The 21,904-nt window shown below is 46.8% G+C and overlaps 1 protein-coding gene across 1 annotated transcript in view; it reads right to left on the bottom strand.

Moving 5' to 3' along the window:
- Window positions 1-1,376: 1,376 nt before the first annotated feature.
- Window positions 1,377-21,904, bottom strand: part of ttll11 (tubulin tyrosine ligase-like family, member 11) — a 48,028-nt gene continuing 27,500 nt past the window's right edge. Inside the window, 4 exon segments of the mRNA XM_029620245.2 lie at window positions 1,377-2,969; window positions 2,972-3,207; window positions 5,317-5,423; window positions 5,664-5,885. Of these exon segments, the coding sequence (XP_029476105.2) occupies window positions 2,838-2,969; window positions 2,972-3,207; window positions 5,317-5,423; window positions 5,664-5,885 (697 nt within the window). The 3' untranslated portion in view covers window positions 1,377-2,837.

Below are 21,904 nucleotides of genomic sequence, written 5' to 3'. Positions count from 1 at the left end.
CCAGGACAGCGGAGTCAATCACCACCTTCCGGAGACACCTGAAACCCCACCTCTTTAAGGAATACCTAGGATAGGATAAAGTAATCCCTCTCACCCCCCCTCCCCCTGAAAAGATTTAGATGCACTACTGTTCCACTGGAGGTCATAAGGTGAATGCACCAATTTGTAAGTCGCTCTGGATAAGAGCGTCTGCTAAATGACTTAAATGTAATTAAATGAAAGAATGCTAAAATAACATTGTAATAGAACGATGCTAAACGTAAGGAAATTAACATTCAAATGAGTTAAATGTAGGTTATGGGTATAACTGACGGTGGTTACTGATAGTGGCTAACAACACGATACAATTTTTTTTTTTTTTTTAAATGCAGTGAAAAGTCCTGGCATAGAATTAAAACATTTTATAAATCAACTCAGTAGGTTTGGCGCTATACTGTTATTAATTTGCGCATGGCTACTGAAGCCTATATCTTGGGTCTCCAAATGTTTAAGTACGTTAGTCTACTTAATTAAGTAGGCAATAGAAAAAAAGCCTGTCTATCATGTTCATTGATTGGGTTAAGGACGAACCGTCACTCCAAAACTAGCGGACCAATGGAGACTCATTGTCTCCGCCTCCCTCTAAACACGGCCTTTCTCGGAAAAATAACGCCAAAACTCGAAAAGACTGGCAGTAAAGCAAAGAAACAGACATTGAAAGCAAAGATACGAGTAGCGTAACCAAAAGGTAGTACATGCAGGGAAGAGCGTTGGCAAAATCTATTCAATAGAAAAGTTGAACTGAAAACGAATTTTTTTCAAATATATTTTTTAAATAATTTGTCATAGAGTTCAGCTCTCGCTTTAAAATGATCTGCTTACAAGTTGGGGTTTTGCTTTTGACACCTTATTTTTGTTTTACAATTCTATACATTTTGCTTTCAATCGTTTGGTTTTTGATTTCAACATTCATTATTTCACCCGTCCTCAAATGTTTACAATTTTATATTTAACTAGGCAAACAAATTCTTATTTACAATGACGGCCTAGGAACTAGGAACAGTGGGTTAACTGCCTTGTTCAGGGGCAGAACGACAGACTTCTACCTTGTCAGCACTGGGGATTCGATCTCGCAACCTTTCAGTTACTAGTCCAACGCTCTAACCACTAGGCTACCTGCTGCCTACATTCTTAACTTTATTCTTCATGTTCACGATTTATTTTGATTTTGAATTGAATACATATGGCTTTAAAATTGACCCCCCATACGCCTTCATCCACACTGGCGCAGGAAAATATGTATATGCACTGCACATTCAAAACCTATTGGGAGTTAGGAGATTTTGTTTTTACAATCTGTCAGCATTCATTTCGAGACCAAGAAAAACCCTTTCAACTGGTTTAAATACAGTCCTTTATTCTGCATTGCAGTGCTATGAACAGACGCACAGTACATCACAATGGAGGTTATGGTTGAGTATCTATTTTCTCAGATGCTGTGGTGGAGTACAGTAGTAGATGGCGCAAAAACGTCTATAGTCTTAGTAGTGTAGTGTGTGTTCAGCCCATATGGTACTGAAGGAACCAAGATGATAGCTTTAGTGTTTAGTTTCATTCTCCGGCAAGCGGCAACTGTTTATAGGTGACACTGACTGGCGTGAATAAATTATGTGGAGGAAAAACGAACAAAATCAAATACAATTCAAAACATTCCTATGGATACGGATGACACAGTATTCGCAAACAAGCAGTGTTGAATGACCGCATTCTCCTGATTACAGTCCTGGTTCGGTCTCGTAACTTCCTATTCCCCATGAAGGGCGTCAAAGCAAAGGAGACGCGCTCCTATTTGGGTCTGTGGCGGCCATTTTGAGTAACCATCTGTCTCACTCACTGCTGTTTGTCTAAGGCTGCTATGTTATTGGAGTAGCTGCTGTTATGAAAGGAGAGGAAATGCCCAGTCCCAAATCAAACCATAGCCCATATGACCTACACACTGGAGATCTGAGAGTATATGATAGGTATTGGCAAATCATTAATTACTTGACTTCGTCTTCAGATAGGCTGTTTTTTTTCCATATTACTTATATACCATCCAATCTTCTCAGGTGGTCTTCAGTGCATGGGGGGGTACTGTTGGGCTAAGGGACGATTTGTGATTGGGTAGAACGGTCTGGGAGGATGTCCTTTTCCCTTTGGTACAATGATGAGACATCTCATCACTGATTGGTTCTGTGAGCAGGAACAGCTGAATGGCAGAACCGCTGGCCATTACAGTTTATGGCCGTTATCTCAAATACACTAAACACACATGCAAACACACACACACACATCTGTGCAAATGTTGTAGGTTCTAAAGCTATCGTGGAATTGCTCAGATCCATACCCGCAACATACACTGTGTGTAAAACTGCAGTACGTGCGTCGATTTCCCTGAAGAGAGAGCGTGTGTGTGTGATTGCTCAGTGGGTTGCTCAACAGGGCTGAAGCGAGATACAACCTACCCTGAAGTTATTAATCAATAATTGCATCTCAAGCAGGGCCTTACAACCAACCATCTCCCTCTCTGGACCTGAGTGACCTTTCTTGACACACACACACACACCTCGTTCTCCCACTTCCTTATCCACCCTGTGGACTTCCTCCTCTCCTTTTTAAGGAAAGTAATGAATTCCAGAAAAGGCCTCATGGTGCTGAGCCTCTGAGGTCAGCTTCCAACAATCTGTGTCTCTTCTCTCAACAGGACCCCCTGGGGGAATTTGAGCCAGTCTTTGTGTTCCTCTGTTAGGTGTGTGTGTGTGTGTGTGTGTGTGTGTGTGTGTGTGTGTGTGTGTATAGCTCCTTAGGCCCCAGTCGGGTCAGTTCTCTACATTGCCCTTGTGTGTGGGACGTAGTCTCTGATGCAGCCTGTAGTCTTGGGACAAGGCCCTGCGAGGGGTGGCCGGGGAGCAGAGCTGGGGGCCGACAGTGCCTGGCCTGGGGTGGAGGTTGACATATGGTGGGGGTGTACAGTCCTGCCGGGCTGGGTCCTGCCGCAGCTTACAGAGCGCCTGGTGGAGGAGGTGCTGTCCTCGGGTAGAGCTCCTCCAGGATCCCCTCTTCCCTGGTTCTCCAGCTGAGCCTCACACACCTCCAGCAGGGACACCACCTGCTCCCTCAGGGGGAGGGACTTGAACCGGCGCTGGGCCAGGTAGAAGAAGGCCTCTACGAATGCCTGCAGACCCATCCCTGAGAGGAGGAGACAAATAGAAGAGATGTGGTAGAGGGGGAGAAGGGTGAGAGGAGAGCGCGGGGGGGGGGGGATAACAGGGAGGTGGAAGAGAGAGAGAGTATTTGCCGTGTATCAAACTGATTCTCCCTGATCCTTGAGTCACTCTCCTATAATGAGTAACTATACCGAACAAAAATATAAAACGCAACATGCCATCTCTAAGATTTTACTGAGTTACAGGTCATATAGGAAATCAGTCAATTTAAATAAATACATTTGGCCCTAATCTATGGATTTCACATGATTGGGAATAGAGATATGCATCGGTTGGTCACAGATAACTTTCTTTTTTTTAAAGAGTAGGGGAGTGGATGGGAAAACCAGTGAAAGAGATGTGTTGTACTGCATCAACATTAAGTTGATCAGGCTGATTGTGGCCTGTGGAATGTGGTCCCACTCCTATTCAATGGCTGTGCGAAGTTGCTAGATATAGGAGGGAACTGGAACACACGGTTGTACACGTCAATCCAGAGCATCCCAAACATGCTCAATGGGTGACATGACTTGTGAGTATGCAGGCCGTGGAAGAACTGGGCCATCTTCAGCTTCCTGGAATTGTGTACAGATCCTTACAACATGGGGCCGTGCATTATCCTGCTGAAACAGGAGGTGATGGGGTCAGATGAATGGGACGACAATGGGCCTCAGGGTCTCGTCACGGTATCTATGTGCATTCAAATTGACATCAATACAATGCAATTGTGACTGTAGCTGTCCACTAGCTCTCCCACATCCCTCTTGTTGTCCGTAACTTATGCCTGCCCGTACCATAACCCCACCATGGGGCACTCTGTTGACATCAGCAAACCTGCTCGCCCACAAGACGCCACGTAGTCTGTGGTTTTGAGACCAGTTGAACATACTGCCAAATTCTCTAAAACTTTGGAGGTGGCTCATGGTAGAGAAATTAACATTCAATTCTCTGGCAACAGCTCTGGTGGACATTCCTGGTCAAAACTGCACATTTTAGAGAGTGGCCTTTTATTGTCCCCAGTTTAACCAGCTTCTTGACATGCCACACCTGTAGGTATCAAGATGAAGTCAAACTAATAAATCAACCTACCTACGACACACAGAAGCTCTGACCGTCCAACCAGAACACACCCAGAGACACACCATCCAGGTAGGTACACCACATCCCTTTGATATACAGTACTTGCACATTGCACACCATTTATTCTAGCTTTTACTATTTACCACACGTTCCATCCAACTGTGCTGTGGCCCTCAATAAAACATTAGGATGAGTGGGTGAAACACACGAAGAAAGTGAAAAACAAGGATTAAAGTGAGGGCGAGAGTTATTTTCCTATAAAGTCTCGTGGGGGGGGGGGGGGAGCCAGAGAGAGCGACTTTCTTCTGAGGTGATAAGGGGCTTTTAGCATTCAGCTAAAGTCCTGAGTCAGCGCTTCCCTCTTCCCAAAACACAAAACTTTATTATTAATAATAAATACTTGCCTTATCCCTTCATACACTCCACAATCCTTCCCTCCCCCAACACTGCGACGCAATCATCAGAGAGAGATTGGCTCTGTTTTCCTATTACCCGTAGGGGTAATGACCAAATTCTCACCCCTTGATTTTGGTCTGGAACCAAATATTCAGCTCACAACTCCTCGCGTTGCGTCCTGCTAAAAACTGTTCCCCCCATGCCAACCGAGCCCAGCAAGAGGAAACCCGAACAGCAATCAATCGTACCGCTGTACCCCTCTCTTCCTCATCATCCTGCCCCCTCTGCATATTTTCAGGTGGAAGCTGGTGAATTATTCATAGTGGATGCTCTCACAATTGGATGTCACTACGCTGTGAGCTCATTTCAATGATGTGAGAGGGGATTCCGTGGACAGTTAGAGCCAAAAACAAAACCTGGCCAATTCAAAAAAAAAAGGTCACAGCTAGTTCTGCCGGAGACCTGAAGATGTGCATTAGCTCCCCCAACGAATACCTAGTGCTTAGTTCAGCGGGCTAACACAATTACGGTTTGTTGTTATTGGTGGGCAGAGTGATTTGTGACTGGTGATTGGCGGGCTGTGTGAGAGGTGACTTGTGATTGGCCGGAGGGTTACCCGCTTCTCTGGAGCCAGGCAGCATGCTGGCCCAGCGTCGTGTGACGTCGATGTAGAGGATATCCACAGTCGCCATGGAGAAGTGACTGTTGCTCAGTTTACAGTTCCTACACACAGACAGACGGATATAGCATGGTTTTATGTGGCCTATGGGTTTCATTGACCTGAAAAAGAACACAACGCACCATCGGCAGCCAAGAAGTGGAATCGCTTGAAACAACTGACAAATTAGGTTACTTATCAAAAAAGAACCATGCTAAGGCACTGCTTGACAATAAGTCCACGTGCACACCAACGTAAGCTCTCTGACTCTGTGTGTGTAAGGGGTGAGGAAGAGGAACTAGTACCTGATGAAGGTTCTGAAGCCAGTGGGCCCCAGGCGCATGTTGCCCTTGACGCCGAGGAAGCGCAGGAAGAGGGCAGTGATGCGCTCCACGGTCCGCAGGTAGCTGAACTGCTTGGTGTACTTAGGGAACACCTGCTTCAGACACATAGAGGGTAGGACACGCCCATCCTCCCCAGCCCCCCTCACTGGTGACCCCAACAGCTCCTCCTTCTCTGGGTAGGACCTGGGGGAGGAGAGGGGGAGGGTCATTGTTGGGAAGTGGGTGTATCCACCTAGATTCACCTATTCTACGGAGGTCAGGTGTGTGTGTGTGTGTGTGTGTGTGTGTGTGTGTGTGTGTGAGAGAGAAGACAGAGATAGATTGAGAGAAAGAGAGAGCGAGAGAGGTTATTTAGGGGAATTGTGTGTTGATAGGAGGTGATCTATGAGTGAATAAGAGCGGTCTCCATCTTGTGTAGACGCCTATAGTGATGTAACACTGATGCGGCGTCTGACCCTATGTACCCAGGCAGCAGGGCTGAGTAATGGCCTCTATAGTCCTTCTGGACATAGGAGCACAAGGCCAGCCTAATGAGTCAGCTGGTATACTGGAGAGGAGGAGAGAGAGGAGATGGACAGGCGAGCTGGAGGAAAAGGAGGACGGAAGGTAAGGATATGTGGATGAAAGGTTTCACTGCGCTCGGCCGGGAGATTAAATCATCTGTCTATAAAAGCACTGTGCTGTGGCTCTTCACTGGAGCAGATAACACACTCATGCCTGGCCCATACACACACACACACACACACACACACGTCGCAAATGTCACCTAAAAGGCCGGCTACCAGATGGACTACAAACAAGACATAAACTAAGTGGTGAAGAGCGGAAGATGCTAAGCTCTCCTCTCTGTTCCTGGACGTCTAGGTCCGTCTTAGCGGACCAAGGGAGAGGAGGAGAGAGAAAAGGGGAGAAAACATAACATTCTTACGGTTCAAGGAGAAACAAAAGCAATTATTTCTGAATTATGTTAATGTGATGCAGGCCACACGCCTTACTTTCAATTAGTCCTCGAGGCAGGGGAGGAAGAGGGGGCCGAAGGGAGGAGAGGGGGCCAGAGAGGACAGGGTGCAGGAGTTCATCCCACCATTCCTTCTAGCGGTGCTCCCATGTACTCAGAGAGGGACCAGGGGTCTACCACCATTGGCCCACTGTGGCGAATCATTAGGATAATGCACCCACGGCCCGCAGCACCCACACAGGTAAAGGAACCCGCGCGCACGCACGCACGCGCACACAGAAGACAAATGAGGTAGCACTCTCAGCACTCTGGTTTAACTTGCTGTAGGTTATATCTGTATTCCTCTCCGATACAACGGCTGAATATGCTGAAGTACCGCTGGTGTTGGATGAACAAAGAACTTGAGTCTTTCTTAACGTCGTTCTTTCAGGAGGTAGGTGGTTCAGTGCTAGCTCTGCTAGGTCATTAGGAGTTTTGCCCTGGTTGAAGACCTAAGAGCAGGTTAACATACATTCACACATGCTGGAAGGAGACCGGACACACAGATGAATCCCTCAAGCTCCTCTGTGTGAGCAATTCATAAACACTCGGCGTTGGCTGTGAAGGATATTCGGCATTGTTGAGCAAAGCTGTAGCGGCAAAACAATTAGTGTTTAGTTCTGAGTGGCATACTGCTGCTCGGGAGAACAGATAGCGCTCGACTTTCGCACAGACCAACTCTGATTAACTGTCATGTTTCTATGTCAGACTCAGTTTGAACCCATTCTCTCTCAAGACAGTTCTCGAGGAATATCTTTGTATTTGACGTTACCTATTCGATTTGACCTTCATGCAGAGTGCCGTGCTTTGATGAATGGCGGCAGAATAAACCAGAGAATAAGACAAGAGGTGAAAAACATACGGTACCAGTCGAAAGTTTGGACGCACCTGCTCATTTCAAGGGTTTTTCTTTATTTGTACTATTTTCTACATTGTAGAATAATAGTGAAGACATCCAAACTATGAAATAACACATGGTAACCAAAAAAAGTGTTTATATTACAAAATATATTTTATATTTGAGATTCTTCAAAGTAGCCACCCTTTGCCTTGATGACAACTTTTCACACTCTTGGCAAAGGGGTTTTCCCCTTTGAATACGGCTCATCTAGGAGAGAAATGATGACATTTCTTGTCCAAACAAAATGTTGTCCGACTTTGTTTCTCCAAACTGGAGAGTAGACTTACCCTGGATGATTATGTGTGGGCGATGGTAACAGCGTGGAGGCAAGAGAAAGAGTCAACAATAGGTTGAGCAAGAGAGGGAGAGAGAAAAGGACAGAAGCTAAAAAATATATATATATATGAAGAAATAGGAGAATGGATAGAGTGCAGAGGAGCGATTAGGGTCTACTGTTGGTGCATAGTAGGAGAGAGAGAGAGACCGAGAGAGACCGAGAGACCGAGAGAGAGAGAGACACACCGAGAGAGAGAGACACACCGAGAGAGAGAGACACCCAGAGAGAGAGACACCCAGAGAGAGAGACACCGAGAGCGAGAGAGAGAGCGAGACACACCGAGAGAGAGAGAGAGAGAGAGACACCGAGAGAGAGACCGAGAGAGACACACCGAGAGAGAGAGAGAGAGACACACCGAGAGAGAGACACACCGAGAGAGAGACACACCGAGAGAGAGAGACACACTGAGAGAGACCGAGAGACACCGAGAGAGACACCGAGAGAGAGACACACCGAGAGAGAGACACACCGAGAGAGAGAGAGACCGAGACACCGAGAGAGAGACACATACCGAGAGAGAGACACCGAGACACCGAGAGAGAGACACATACCGAGAGAGAGAGACACCCCGAGAGAGAGAGACACCCCGAGAGAGAGAGACACCCCGAGAGAGAGAGACACCCCGAGAGAGAGACACCGAGAGAGAGACACCGAGAGAGAGACACCGAGAGAGAGAGACACCGAGAGAGAGACACCGAGAGAGAGACACATACCGAGAGAGAGACACATACCGAGAGAGAGAGAGAGAGACCGAAAGAGACCGAGAGAGAGAGACACACCGAGAGAGAGAGAGACACACCGAGAGAGAGAGACACACCGAGAGAGAGAGACACCGAGAGAGAGACACATACCGAGAGAGAGAGACACACCGAGAGAGAGAGAGACACACCGAGAGAGAGAGACACACCGAGACACCGAGAGAGAGACACATACCGAGAGAGAGAGACACACCGAGAGAGAGAGACACCGAGAGAGAGACACATACCGAGAGAGAGACACCGAGAGAGAGAGACACATACCGAGAGAGAGAGACACACCGAGAGAGAGAGAGACACCGAGACACCAAGAGAGAGACACATACCGAGAGAGAGACACATACCGAGAGAGAGAGAGAGACCGAGAGAGAGAGAGACCGAAAGAGACCGAGAGAGAGAGACACACCGAGAGAGAGAGACACACCGAGAGAGAGAGACACCGAGAGAGAGACACATACCGAGAGAGAGAGACACACCGAGAGAGAGAGACACCGAGAGAGAGACACATACCGAGAGAGAGAGACATACCGAGAGAGAGAGACACACCGAGAGAGAGAGACACCGAGAGAGACACATACCGAGAGAGAGAGAGAGAGAGAGAGACACCGAGAGAGAGAGAGAGACACACACCGAGAGAGAGAGAGAGAGACACACACCGAGAGAGAGAGAGACACACACCGAGAGAGAGAGAGAGAGAGAGACACACACACCGAGAGAGAGAGAGAGAGAGAGACACACCGAGAGAGAGAGAGAGAGAGAGACACCGAGAGAGAGAGAGAGAGAGAGACACACCGAGAGAGAGAGAGAGAGAGAGACACACCGAGAGAGAGAGAGACACACCCAGAGAGAGAGAGAGAGAGAGAGAGAGAGAGAGAGACACACCGAGAGAGAGAGAGAGAGAGAGAGACACACAGAGAGAGATAGAGAGAGAGAGAGACACAGAGAGAGAGAGAGAGAGAGAGAGAGAGACACACCGAGAGAGAGAGAGAGACACACAGAGAGAGAGACACACCGAGAGAGAGAGAGACACACCGAGAGAGAGAGAGAGAGAGACACACCGAGAGAGAGAGAGAGAGACACACCGAGAGAGAGAGAGAGAGAGACACACCGAGAGAGAGAGAGAGAGACACACCGAGAGAGAGAGAGACACACCGAGAGAGAGAGAGACACACCGAGAGAGAGAGACACACCGAGAGAGAGAGAGAGAGACACACCGAGAGAGAGAGAGAGAGACACACCGAGAGAGAGAGAGAGAGAGAGAGACACCGAGAGAGAGACACACCGAGAGAGAGAGAGAGAGAGAGACACACCGAGAGAGAGACACACCGAGAGAGAGACACACCGAGAGAGAGACACACCGAGAGAGAGACACACCGAGAGAGAGAGAGAGAGACACACCGAGAGAGAGAGAGACACACCGAGAGAGAGAGACACACCGAGAGAGAGACAGAGAGACCGAGAGAGACAGAGAGACCGAGAGAGACAGAGAGAACGAGAGAGACAGAGAGAACGAGAGAGACAGAGAGACCAAGAGACCGAGAGAGACAGAGAGTGAGAGAGAGACCGAGAGTGAGAGAGACCGAGAGTGAGAGAGAGAGACTGTCCATTGGAAAGGGTAACCACAGAGCTGAGCTACAGCTAATCAATGACAGAAGAAACAACCTCATTCCCACCCTTTATCCATCCACTCTCCTGTCATCCACATCCATCTCTCCCTCCCACATCTCTCCCTTTCCACTCAAATTGCTGTGGTGGTAGCAGAGTGGCCACATAACTCTTAAACCTGCTGTCACACTGCAGAGGGGGGTTTAAACCAGCAGCTAGCGTTTCCAAAACACTCCCTGCCAAGCCAACCGTAGCCAGCTAAGGAGCTAAAACAATCTATATTCCACTTTCTGTTTTCTCACGGCAACTTTGTGAATCGTCACCCTCCAGTAACCAACGTGACCACGGAGACGAGAACGTAGCATTGATCAACGATAAAACAGCCCGGTTGTTGTTGACCAAAGTGTGCAGCTGACTGATTTTCTACTTGTCTGAATCGGATCCTTCACTGGGTGGGAAAAGACGGATGTAAAGACGAAACGCAGATTCAGGCTGAAGCATCCCATTGAAGTTGAATAGGAGTGTTGGGGGGAAAAAAGAGCGATGGCGCAGGATAGTGTGAATTTGTCACCAGGCAGTCAGCGTAATCTAGGTTTGGCTTGAAGGAAAGACAGTCTTCCTTACTATGGGTCTTCTGCCAGTTGGCTCAGCCCTTCACCTTTTCCAGCAGTTTTAGAACTAAAGAAAAGGCTCCTGTGGCCCGGCTCCACAAAGGGTGGTATTTCTGCCTTTAATGGGCTCAAAGAAAAGCAGATCCAAAACAGAACCAGAGCAAATACACAGGAAATGCTACAAATGGTCCTCTCATTTCATATAAATATACTTTATTGTCCCCTTGGACAATAGAGAATGCTGCTGCTCCCACATAAATACACAAATAAATAGAATCAATTGAGAATAACACTCAATCACACACACACACACCCCCCACCCAACCAACCACACAAAAAGTTCATGTCAGGCCAGGCCGTGACAAGGTGGCAGTTCCACATGATGAAGAACTACGGGCCAGGCTCCAGTCAGTCATTGCCAACTCCCTCATCTCTACTGTATGTCTCCCCTGTTGTTAAGATGTTTGATTGACAGGGGTACAAACTAATGTTTCTATCTGTTTCGACTGGCTGGAACTCTGTTTTCAGTGCATGTATGGGGTCCCAAGTGACCTTTCTGGCCTGTCTGATGATGGTGTCTTGGAGAGAGGAGGGAAGTGTCATGCCTATAAATCTTCCCTGCGGTCTTGGTTAATCTCAAGATTTGGGCTTTGGGCTACACGGTCAGGTTACCAAACCATGTAGCAATGCCGTGGTGTTGACGCCATAGACCCGGCGTTGACGAGCTCTCCACAGCGGTGCGCCAGCACACCCCAATGCCGACGCGGACCCCCGGGTACTTGAAGGAGTTGACCTGCTCAACGTTCCCTATGGGGCCGCGGTGCCCAACGGACTTAGGGGTTGAGGATAATCTCCCGTTTCTTTTTTTTTGTCACATTCACTTTTAGGTGATGTTCATCACACCATCTGACAAATACTTTGAGCTTTGCCCTGTGGCCGTTGGTGTCGACCAGAGTGGTGTAAAGCGCTCTGCCGTTGGACTCTGGAGCAGTGGAAACGCGCTCTCTGGAGTGATGAATATCGCTTTACCATCTGGCAGTCCGACGGACCAATCTGGAGCCCGAGGACAGCGGTGTTGTCCGAGAGCTGAACCACGTAGTTGTTAGGGTGCCTGATGACGCAGTTGTCGTCGTTGTTGTATACAGCGTGAAGAGGATAGGGGAACTCACGCAGCCCTGGTCGCCCCGTGCTATTGGGGGCACCCCAGGGTAAGTGAAGTGGGTTTCAGTCAGGTAAAGCTTTCTGTATGTTGGGATGTGTGTGTGAAGTAATGACACACACACCTCATTCCGACTCATAAATCGTCCTCGCCGACGGCACAGGACACACGTCGTAGCTCACCGCGACACACACCTCAGCTCACCGTAGCTCAGCGTAACACCGTAACACAGAGTCTGTGCTGAAAGATTAATGTGCTAGGTGAGTGCGCTGCATGTCTGAGTGTGTCAGTGATACCATCAGACCTCTCCATTCTACCTCTCTCTGGGTGCCGGTCGAACCGTAATTATTCATCCTGCCTGTCTAGCTCTCTCACTCCCTCCTGTCAAACCTCACCAATGTCTTTCCACGCTCTCAATTTTTTTTTTTTACCTCTATATTTGACTCCAACACCATCATTAAGTTTGCTGATGACACAACAGTGGTAGGCCTGATCACCGACAATGACAGGGAGAAGGTCAGAGACCTGGCTGTGTGGTGCCAGGATAACAACCTCTCCCTCAACGTGATCAAGACAAAAGGAGATAATCGTGGACTACAGGAAAAGGAGGGCCGAGCACGCCTTAATTCTCATCGACGGGGCTGCAGTGGAGCAGGTTGAGAGATTCAAGTTCCTTGGTGTCCACAACACCAACAAACTATCATGGTCTAAACACACCAAGACAGTCGTGAAGGGGGCACGACAACACATATTCCCCCTCAGGAGACTGAAAAGATTTGGCATGGGTCCTCAGATGCTCAAAAGGTTCTACAGCTGCACCATCGAGAGCATCCGCACTGGTTGCATCACTGCCTGGTATAGTAACTGCTCAGCCTCTGACCACAAGGCACTACAGAGGGTAGTGGTACGGCCCAGTACATCACCGGGGTCAAGCTTTCTGCCATCCAGGACCTCTATACCAAGCGGTGTCAGTTGAAGGCCCTAAAAATTACCAAAGACTCCAGCCACCCTAGTCATAGACTGTTCTCTCTGTTACCACACGGCAAGCGGTACCGGAACACCAAGTCTAGGTCCAAAAAGCTTCTTAACAGCTTCTACCCCCAAGCCATAAGACTTCTGAACAGCTAATCAAATGGCTACCCAGACTATATGCATTTATACATGTATTTTTTTTTTACAGATAGCCAGGGGCCCACTCCAACACTCAGACATAATTTACAAACAAAGCATGTGTTTAGTGAGCGCCAGATAGGGATGGGTAGTAGGGATGTTCTCTTGATAAGTATGTGAATTAGACCATTTTCCTGTCCTGCTAAGCATTCAAAATGTAAATGAGTACATTTGGGTATCAGGGAAAATGTATGGAGTAAAAAGTACATACTTTTCTTTAGGAATGTAGGGAAGTAAAAGTAGTCAAATATACATAGTAAAGTACAGATATCCCAAAAAACTCCTTAAGTAGTACTTTCATGTATTTTTACTTAAGTACTTTACACCGCAGGTGTTCGATGGGGTTGAGGTCAGGGCTCTGTGCAGGCCAGTCAAGGTCTTCCACACCGATCTCAACAAACTATTTCTGTATGGAGCTCACTTTGTGCACAGGGGCATTGAGATGCTGAAACAGGAAAGGGCCTTCCCCAAACTGTTGCCACAAAGTGAAAGCACAGAATAGTCTAGAATGTCATTGTATGCTGTAGCGTTAAGATTTCAGTTCACTGGAACTAAGGGGCCTAGCCCAAACCATGAAAAACAGCCCCAGACCATTATTCCTCCACCAAACTTTACAGTTGGCAATATGCATGGAGAAAATAGCGTTCTCCTGGCATCCGGCAATCCCAGATTTGTCCCATTTCAGGGACCAAACCCATTTCACGAAGCTCCCGATGAACAGTTATTCTGTTGACGCTGCTTCCAGAGGCAGTTTGGAACTCGGTAGTGAGTGTTGCATTAGAGGACAGATGATTTTTACAAGCTTCAGCACTCGGCGGTCCCATTCTGTGAGCTTGTGTGGCCTACTACTTCGCAACAGAGTCGTTGTTGCTCCTAGACGTTTCCACTTCACAATAACAGCACTTACAGTTGACCGGGGCAGCTCTAGAAGGGCAGAAAGTTGACGAACTGACTTGTTGGAAAGGTGGCATCCTATAACAGTGACACTTTGAAAGTCACTGAGCTGTTCGGTAAGGCCATTCTACTGCCAATGTTTGTCTATGGAGTTTGCATGGGTGTGTGCTCAATTTTATACACCGGTCAGCAACGGGTGTAGCTGAAATAGCCGAATCCACTCATTTGAAGGGGTGTCCACATACACTATATATACACAAAAGTATGTCTCTAGTCTACAGCCTACCTTTGTGTCCTACCTTTCGATGTGCCATCTTTTCCACATCCTACCTTTTCTACATCCTACCTCTCTACAGCGTCTAAAGCTGCCTGCGGTTATAATCCACTCTGGTACGTTTGGTTACGGATGTACCTGCACCATCTGCTGAGTAAGCCACGCCTTAGTTCCCCCAAATGGACGCTGGAAACACTCATTGTTTTCCTAGAGTTGAAGAGAGGGGTCCCTGATCAACAGTAAACGTCGGATAATGAGAGGTATGCTGAGAGAGTGAGCCGTTATTAACTCATTAATAGCCAGCCAGAGCGAGGACGAGGAAAACAGTATCCCATCCAGTTCCAGTGAAACCAGGGAAAACCGCAGAGTTGTTCGAGTTGTTATTGCTTTCCTGCTAACATTGTTATTGCCTGTTCTGTTTTGAGCCCACGACATCCCCCTGGGAGAGCGAGAGAGAAGTCGAAAGAGGAACAGTACCAGCAGCTATGGATGGGTGGCCTGTATTCACAAAGCATCTCAGAGAAGGAGTGCTGATCTCGGAGCAGTTACGCCTTTCAGATCATATTATACGGACAAATCCCGGATCAGCAATCTGAGACGCTTTTTGGATACGGGCCCTGGCCTTAGAACCACCTTCGCGGTGGGTTTGACAGACGGATGTGACCTCCCTTGGCCACCCGGTCATTACTTTCTTCATCTGTTCCCGTGACGATTCCCGAATCAAAATGTCTCCCATCCATTTTTACACTTTGTTTTATTTGAATTTTGCAGATCATTACTGGAAATCAGACGCGTTTGGCTGCTGTGGAAGGTATGGAGGGGGAGGAAAGAGCTTGTCAGTGCGGCTAGTTTAGGATGCATCAGATGAAGCCACCAGCAGCAAGTTTTGGCTGGCTGTTGCCATAGCTGCGTCACGTAGTTTCTTAACGATGGGTTTTTGTTCGATAGGCATAGAGTTGATAAACACAGCTCAGGACACACACACACACAGTAAAAAAAAGAAGACATGATTAACGTCTTCTCATTTTGCTTGGCGCTGCACTGATTGCATGTTTTAGCAACACATCAAATCTAAATGGCTAAATTAATAAGCATTAGCGCTAGCTAGCCGGGGATAATTAGCGTTTTCCACTACAGGCAGCCATCGGACTCTGTCACACTCCATCTGCACAGCTGACAACACATCTCCACGCAATCACCGCCTCACCTGCCTGACACGATCACTCACATTTTTGTTCCCGCCTGGCAGAAAAAGCAGGGGGAGTGTGTACTGTGTGTGGGTGCGTGTGTGTCTTAGCAGAATATATAAAGGGAACCAAAGCAAAACAATCGGATTTGTTGTGTCATTTTCCACTACTTTGTAGTTTTCAGCAGATTTCAGCAGACTGAAACACTGAATCAAACAGAATTGTGGGCTAGAAGACAATCAGAAACTGTTGACGGCTTAAAAGCAACTCAATACTCCCGTCATCTGATATAGAACACAAGTGGGCTAAGGCAGAAATGAAGACAAGGGAATACCAATGCCAAACACCATGACAACGGAGTCAAGTCTTCAGAAGGTCATAGCTCTCCTGGTAGTAGGAACCAATGTCATTGGTGGTCATTGGTGTCATACATGATATCTACGGCAGTACTGTAACTATGGCATTACACCTGGTTGAGGAAAATAATCCAGAAATCACTTTACTGTTCAGTGTATTTTCCGCTAACGATGTCACAGAAAGTATGAATCCCTCATAAAATATGAAAATACTGCCCTATTCAGCTGCGATGTACGCGATACAACGGGTTACCAACATGTTCAAATAATTAGACATATTTTCATTATTTTGATGAATTTATCCATTCTATTTCATCCGTCTACGAGATATAGTCCCGACACAAATCTAGGGTTGCTACCCAAGCCAGCTGGTCGTTCGTTCTATCGGTTTGGTTGCCATGATGGCTGGCAACGTTCTAATCTCTTGCTCGCTAGAACACTTGCTCTCTCGCCAGGCCACTGTTCAGACAAGATGGCCGACTACACAGCTAACACGATCGCTTCTAAATTAAGCTGAAATGAAAGCAAACTAGCTGCATTTTGTGTTTTTTTCCGATTGATATTTCTTCATGTACATCCATAAAAATGATGCCAATTCATGATTTTGACTGGCTAAGAAAAGCTGCCAGCCTGTTTCTTTGTCCCGACACGTTGGAGACCGAACTTCAATATTGAAACAACGTTGCAAATGTTGGAGACAGACGGCAAGGTCTTTACAAATCTCCGCTGTTGAAAACCTAATGCTACACGAAAAGAAAAATGGAACATAATGTCTAGATGCTTTTTACAGTGTAGATCTAGTATATAAATTGCCTGGCTGAGCTGAAAAGACAGTGGATTGAACAGTCAGAAGAAACAGAGTAAAATAGGCATTTCAACGTAAGATTTAGCCGGTGGTAACTTGTGGAATAGACACCGGCTGGAATGCGATTTTAACCAATCAGCATCCAGACACCGGCTGGAATGCGATTTTAACCAATCAGCATCCAGGTTTCAGCCCCACACCGGTTGTATAAAGAGCGAGAGATATGCAGGGAGGATGATCTAGGATTATAGATATTATACAGGATTATATCAATAAGGTCCTGGTCATGAATATGGTAATAGCTGAAAGGGCATTATCCCCCAGCAGATATTCCTCTCACATAGGAAAAACTGACTGATCATAGAAGATATGTGACCGACCGGCTTGATTCGGTCTTATGTAGCAACATGTTATTTTTATTTTTACATTGGATAAAATAGAGACTCAGAGCTAGAAAATAGTATATCATACACTACAGTTGAGGAACGATGGGAAAGTCATTCTCCTTTGAAAGTTAATAAACTTGTAACCTCACATTTGAGAAAATGGCCCTTGAATTTTATGGTACCTACTGGAGAGTTCTCCGTTGTCTCCACCCATTCAGCATCATTCACACCCTCTTAAGCTTTAGCCCCACCCACCTGTTTAAAGATTCAAATGTGAGGCCATGTGCTAAACCAGTGGTCACCAACCTTTCCTGAGTCAAAATGTATGCAGAGATCTACCGCTCTGATTTTTTTATTAACATGACTTAAAAAATGTAAGCCTATGCAACATTAACCAATTAAAAACAGTACTGTGGCAGTGAGGCTTGTGCAGTAAGCGATAGGTCCAATACATTATCACCGCATACTGGCTTTGCTTGAATTTACCTGCCAATGCGTTGTTGTTCGGGACATTTTTTAAAATTCTATTTCAAAATTTGAGGCAGGCTATTACGATCCCACCGGAAATAGACCCATTGTTGTATTACTTGTGAGGCACTGCTGAGTGAGCATACATTAAAATAATTTTATTTTTATTTTACTGGGCTGATGGTGCCTGCATCTGATGATCAGTCTCAGCAGAGGGAGAGAGCAGCAGACTGAGGGTCCGTCTCACAACATCCCTCCACTCTCCCTTTCCTCCACTGACACTGACCAAAAAGGGACACCGTCTCCCAGCCGAATGCGAAACTCGAGTCGCACCGCATTATTTCTGCCTCATGCACAAACTCATGTTACTCCTATGAACAGAGAAAGGGAAATATTCCTTGATATTAAAAAAGACCCAAGCCGCTAATAATAACAACAAAAACAACGTAAGCCTATAGATACACTTTCCTACTCCTTCATTACTGCTGCCCTGCTTGTTGTAGAGCTGAGTGGAAATAGGAAGAATACACATTATATGGGTTATAAAAAAGGGTTGAATACAAAGTGTTGACAGTCCTGAGTAAGAACTTAAACATGAACTTACTCATGAAAACAGCAGCTCTTTGCTGTGTCCGTTGAGTCTCTAGTCATGGTCTTAAACGTTTTGAAATCTCACAGTATCAACTTTGCCGTAGCTTTCTTTTATGCCTGCTATGTTACTACAAGTCATCTGAGCAATCTGATTGGCCAGCAAAGACATAGTGCACTTGATTTCCTCTCCAGGCCCACCGGGAAGGCAGAGTTCGTAACTTCGGACACATGAAATGGCAACAGTTTGCCTAACTGGCGCGCAGGGCAGCTGAATTGGCTGCACCTACTATCAACACAAGGCATTATCAATGTTTGGCGATCGACTAGAAATGCCTTGGAAATCGACAAGTCGATCACGATCGACCAGTTGGTGACCACTCTACTACACAACCTAAGATTTCAAGACTAACGGCTGGTTTATACTACGGGTGTGTTCCTAACTGAAATCTGGAGTGTCCGAAGGCGCTCTGGGTTTGCAGAAACTCAGATCCGTTGGTAAATTCAGAGTGTTTCACTCTCGGAGCGTTCAAAGCGCACACTGGGTGGTCTGGCTGAGGTGTAGGGTTGATTCGAGCGCTCTGTCCTAACAGCAGCAGTCAAGCACCCAAGCTAACTGGCTAACGTTGGCTAGCTACCTCCAGAAACAAATGAGAAAACAGCTCACTGACCATTTTACTCACCGCAAGAGAGCTGGGTTATGCTGTTTTTATGTTATCCAGAGCGTTGGTGAATCCAATGTTTACTGACGCCGGCTATATTCAACAGGTGTTGAGTGTTTCGTAAATTTGTCAGTTATTCTGCGCTCTGGCACACTCAGACAAAAGTGCTCTGAAATAGAGTAGATAGCCAGAGTGAATTTACCAGCTGCGTCGATTCACAGTTGTCGCAGTGACATCGTAAACATTCTATTGAAATAGTTACTTGCATTGTGGAGTCTTATTTTTAGACATGTAGCATGAATCTGCAGGTCGCTAACCAACAGGGTTCAATGTCAGCTAGCTAACATTAGGCTATAACTAAACTCAGCAAAAAAAAAGAAACATCCTCTCACTGTCAACTGCGTTTATTTTCAGCAAACTTAACTTGTAAATATTTGAATGAACATAAGATTCAACACCTGAGACATAAACTGAACAAGTTCCACAGACATGTGACTAACAGAAATGGAATGATGTGTCCCTGAACAAAGGTCAAAATCAAAAGTAGCAGTCAGTATCTGGTCTGGCCACCAGCTGCATTAAGCACTGCAGTGCATCTCTTCCTCATGGACTGCACCAGATTTGCCTGTTCTTGCTGTGAGATGTTACCCCACCCTTCCACCAAGACATTCCTGTCTTGCAGGAAATCACGCATAGAACGAGCAGTATGGCTGATGGCATTGTCATGCTGGAGGGTCATGTCAGGATGAGCCTGCAGGAAGAGTAACACGTGAAGGAGGAGGATGTCTTCTCTGTAACGCACAGCATTGAGATTGCCTGCAATGACAACAAGCTCAGTTCGATGATGCTGTGACACACCGTCCTAGACCATGACGGACCCTCCTCCACCTTCAAATCGATCCCGCTCCAGAGTACAGGCCTCGGTGTAACGCTCCTTCCTTCGACGATGAACGCAAATCCGACCATCACCCCTGGTGAGACAAAATTGCAACTTGTCAGTGAAGAGCACTTTTTGCCCGTCCTGTCTGGTCGAGCGACGGTGGGTTTGTGCCCATAGGCGACATTGTTGCCGGTGATGTCTGGTGAGGACCTGCCTTACCATAGGCCTACAAGCCCTCAGTCCAGCCTCTCTCAGCTTATTGCGGACAGTCTGAGCACTGATGGAGGGATTGTGCGTTCCTGGTGTAACTCGGGCAGTTGTTGTTGCCATCCTGTACCTGTCCCGCAGGTGTGATTTCGGATGTACCAATGTTGTGCAGGTGTTGTTACACGTGGTCTGCCACTGCGAGGACGTGGTCTGCCACTGTCCGTCCTGTCTCCCTGTAGCGCTGTCTTAGGCGTCTCACAGTACGGACAACGCAATTTATTGCCCTGGCCACATCTGCAGTCCTCATGCCTCCTTGCAGCATGCCTAAGGCACATTTCCGCAGATGAGCAGGGACCATGGGCATCTTTCTTTTGGTGTTTTTCCAGAGTCAGTAGAAAGGCCTCTTTAGTGTCCTAAGTTCATAACTGTGACCTTAAATGCCTACAGTCTGTAAGCTGTTAGTGTCTTAACGACCGTTCCACAGTTGCATGCTCATTAATTGTTTATGGTTCATTGAACAAGCATGGGAAAGAGTGTTTAAACCCTTTACAATAAAGATCTGTGAAGTTATTTGGATTTTTCCAAATTATCTTTGGAAGACAGGGTCCTGAAAAAGGTACGTTTAGCAATGCAAATGGCTGAGATATGAATAATATTACTACACAGATCATACATGTAACATGAGTGGTTAGTGGTGTGGTGGCTGTGCTTTGGCAAAGTGGGTGGGGTTATATCCTTCCTGTTTGGCCCTGTCCGGGGGTGTCCTCGGATGGGGCCACAGTGTCTCCTGACCCCTCCTGTCTCAGCCTCCAGTATTTATGCTGCAGTAGTTTATGTGTCGGGGGGCTAGGGTCAGTTTGTTATATCTGGAGTACTTCTCCTGTCCTATTCGGTGTCCTGTGTGAATCTAAGTGTGCGTTCTCTAATTCTCTCCTTCTCTCTTTCTTTCTCTCTCTCGGAGGACCTGAGCCCTAGGACCATGCCCCAGGACTACCTGACATGATGACTCCTTGCTGTCCCCAGTCCACCTGGCCATGCTGCTGCTCCAGTTTCAACTGGCCTGGGCCCTAGGACCATGTCCCAGGACTACCTGACATGATGACTCCTTGCTGTCCCCAGTCCACCTGGCCATGCTGCTGCTCCAGTTTCAACTGTTCTGCCTTACTATTATTCAATCATGCTGGTCATTTATGAACATTTGAACATCTTGGCCACGTTCTGTTATAATCTCCACCCGGCACAGCCAGAAGAGGACTGGCCACCCCACATATGCTCTCTCTAATTCTCTCTTTCTTTCTCTCTCTCGGAGGACCTGAGCCCTAGGACCGTGCCCCAGGACTACCTGACATGACTCCTTGCTGTCCCCAGTCCACCTGACTGTGCTGCTGCTCCAGTTTCAACTGTTCTGCCTTATTATTATTCGACCATGCTGGTCATTTATGAACATTTGAACATCTTGGTCATGTTCTATTATAATCTCTACCCGGCACAGCCAGAAGAGGACTGGCCACCCCACATAGCCTGGTTCCTCTCTAGGTTTCTTCCTAGGTTTTGGCCTTTCTAGGGAGTTTTTCCTAGCCACCGTGCTTTTACACCTGCATTGTTTGCTGTTTGGGGTTTTAGGCTGGGTTTCTGTACAGCACTTTGAGATATCAGCTGATGTACGAAGGGCTATATAAATAAATTTGATTTGATTTGATTTGATGAGCTAGTTAACTAACAGTACTTGAAATATAAAATTACTTTGACAAAATTAGAAACATGTAGTATCTGAAAAGGTAACTAGACTCTCTTACCCGTATACATGGATGGATGCTTCTCCCTCTGTCACAGATGCCATGGTTTCCCTTTGTTTGAAGATGTAATCCGGAGACAGGTGTTTTATAGAACAGCATTCTGTGTGTTCTCTTTTCGACTCTGTCTGCATATTTGCAATCAACCGGCAGAATTTTCTCTCTCT

This window comes from Oncorhynchus nerka, linkage group LG19 (assembly GCF_034236695.1).
Source record: "Oncorhynchus nerka isolate Pitt River linkage group LG19, Oner_Uvic_2.0, whole genome shotgun sequence".
Classification (NCBI taxonomy): domain Eukaryota; kingdom Metazoa; phylum Chordata; class Actinopteri; order Salmoniformes; family Salmonidae; genus Oncorhynchus; species Oncorhynchus nerka.
Note: the sequence above shows the minus strand (reverse complement) of the source record. Positions and strands in the feature narration are given on the sequence as shown.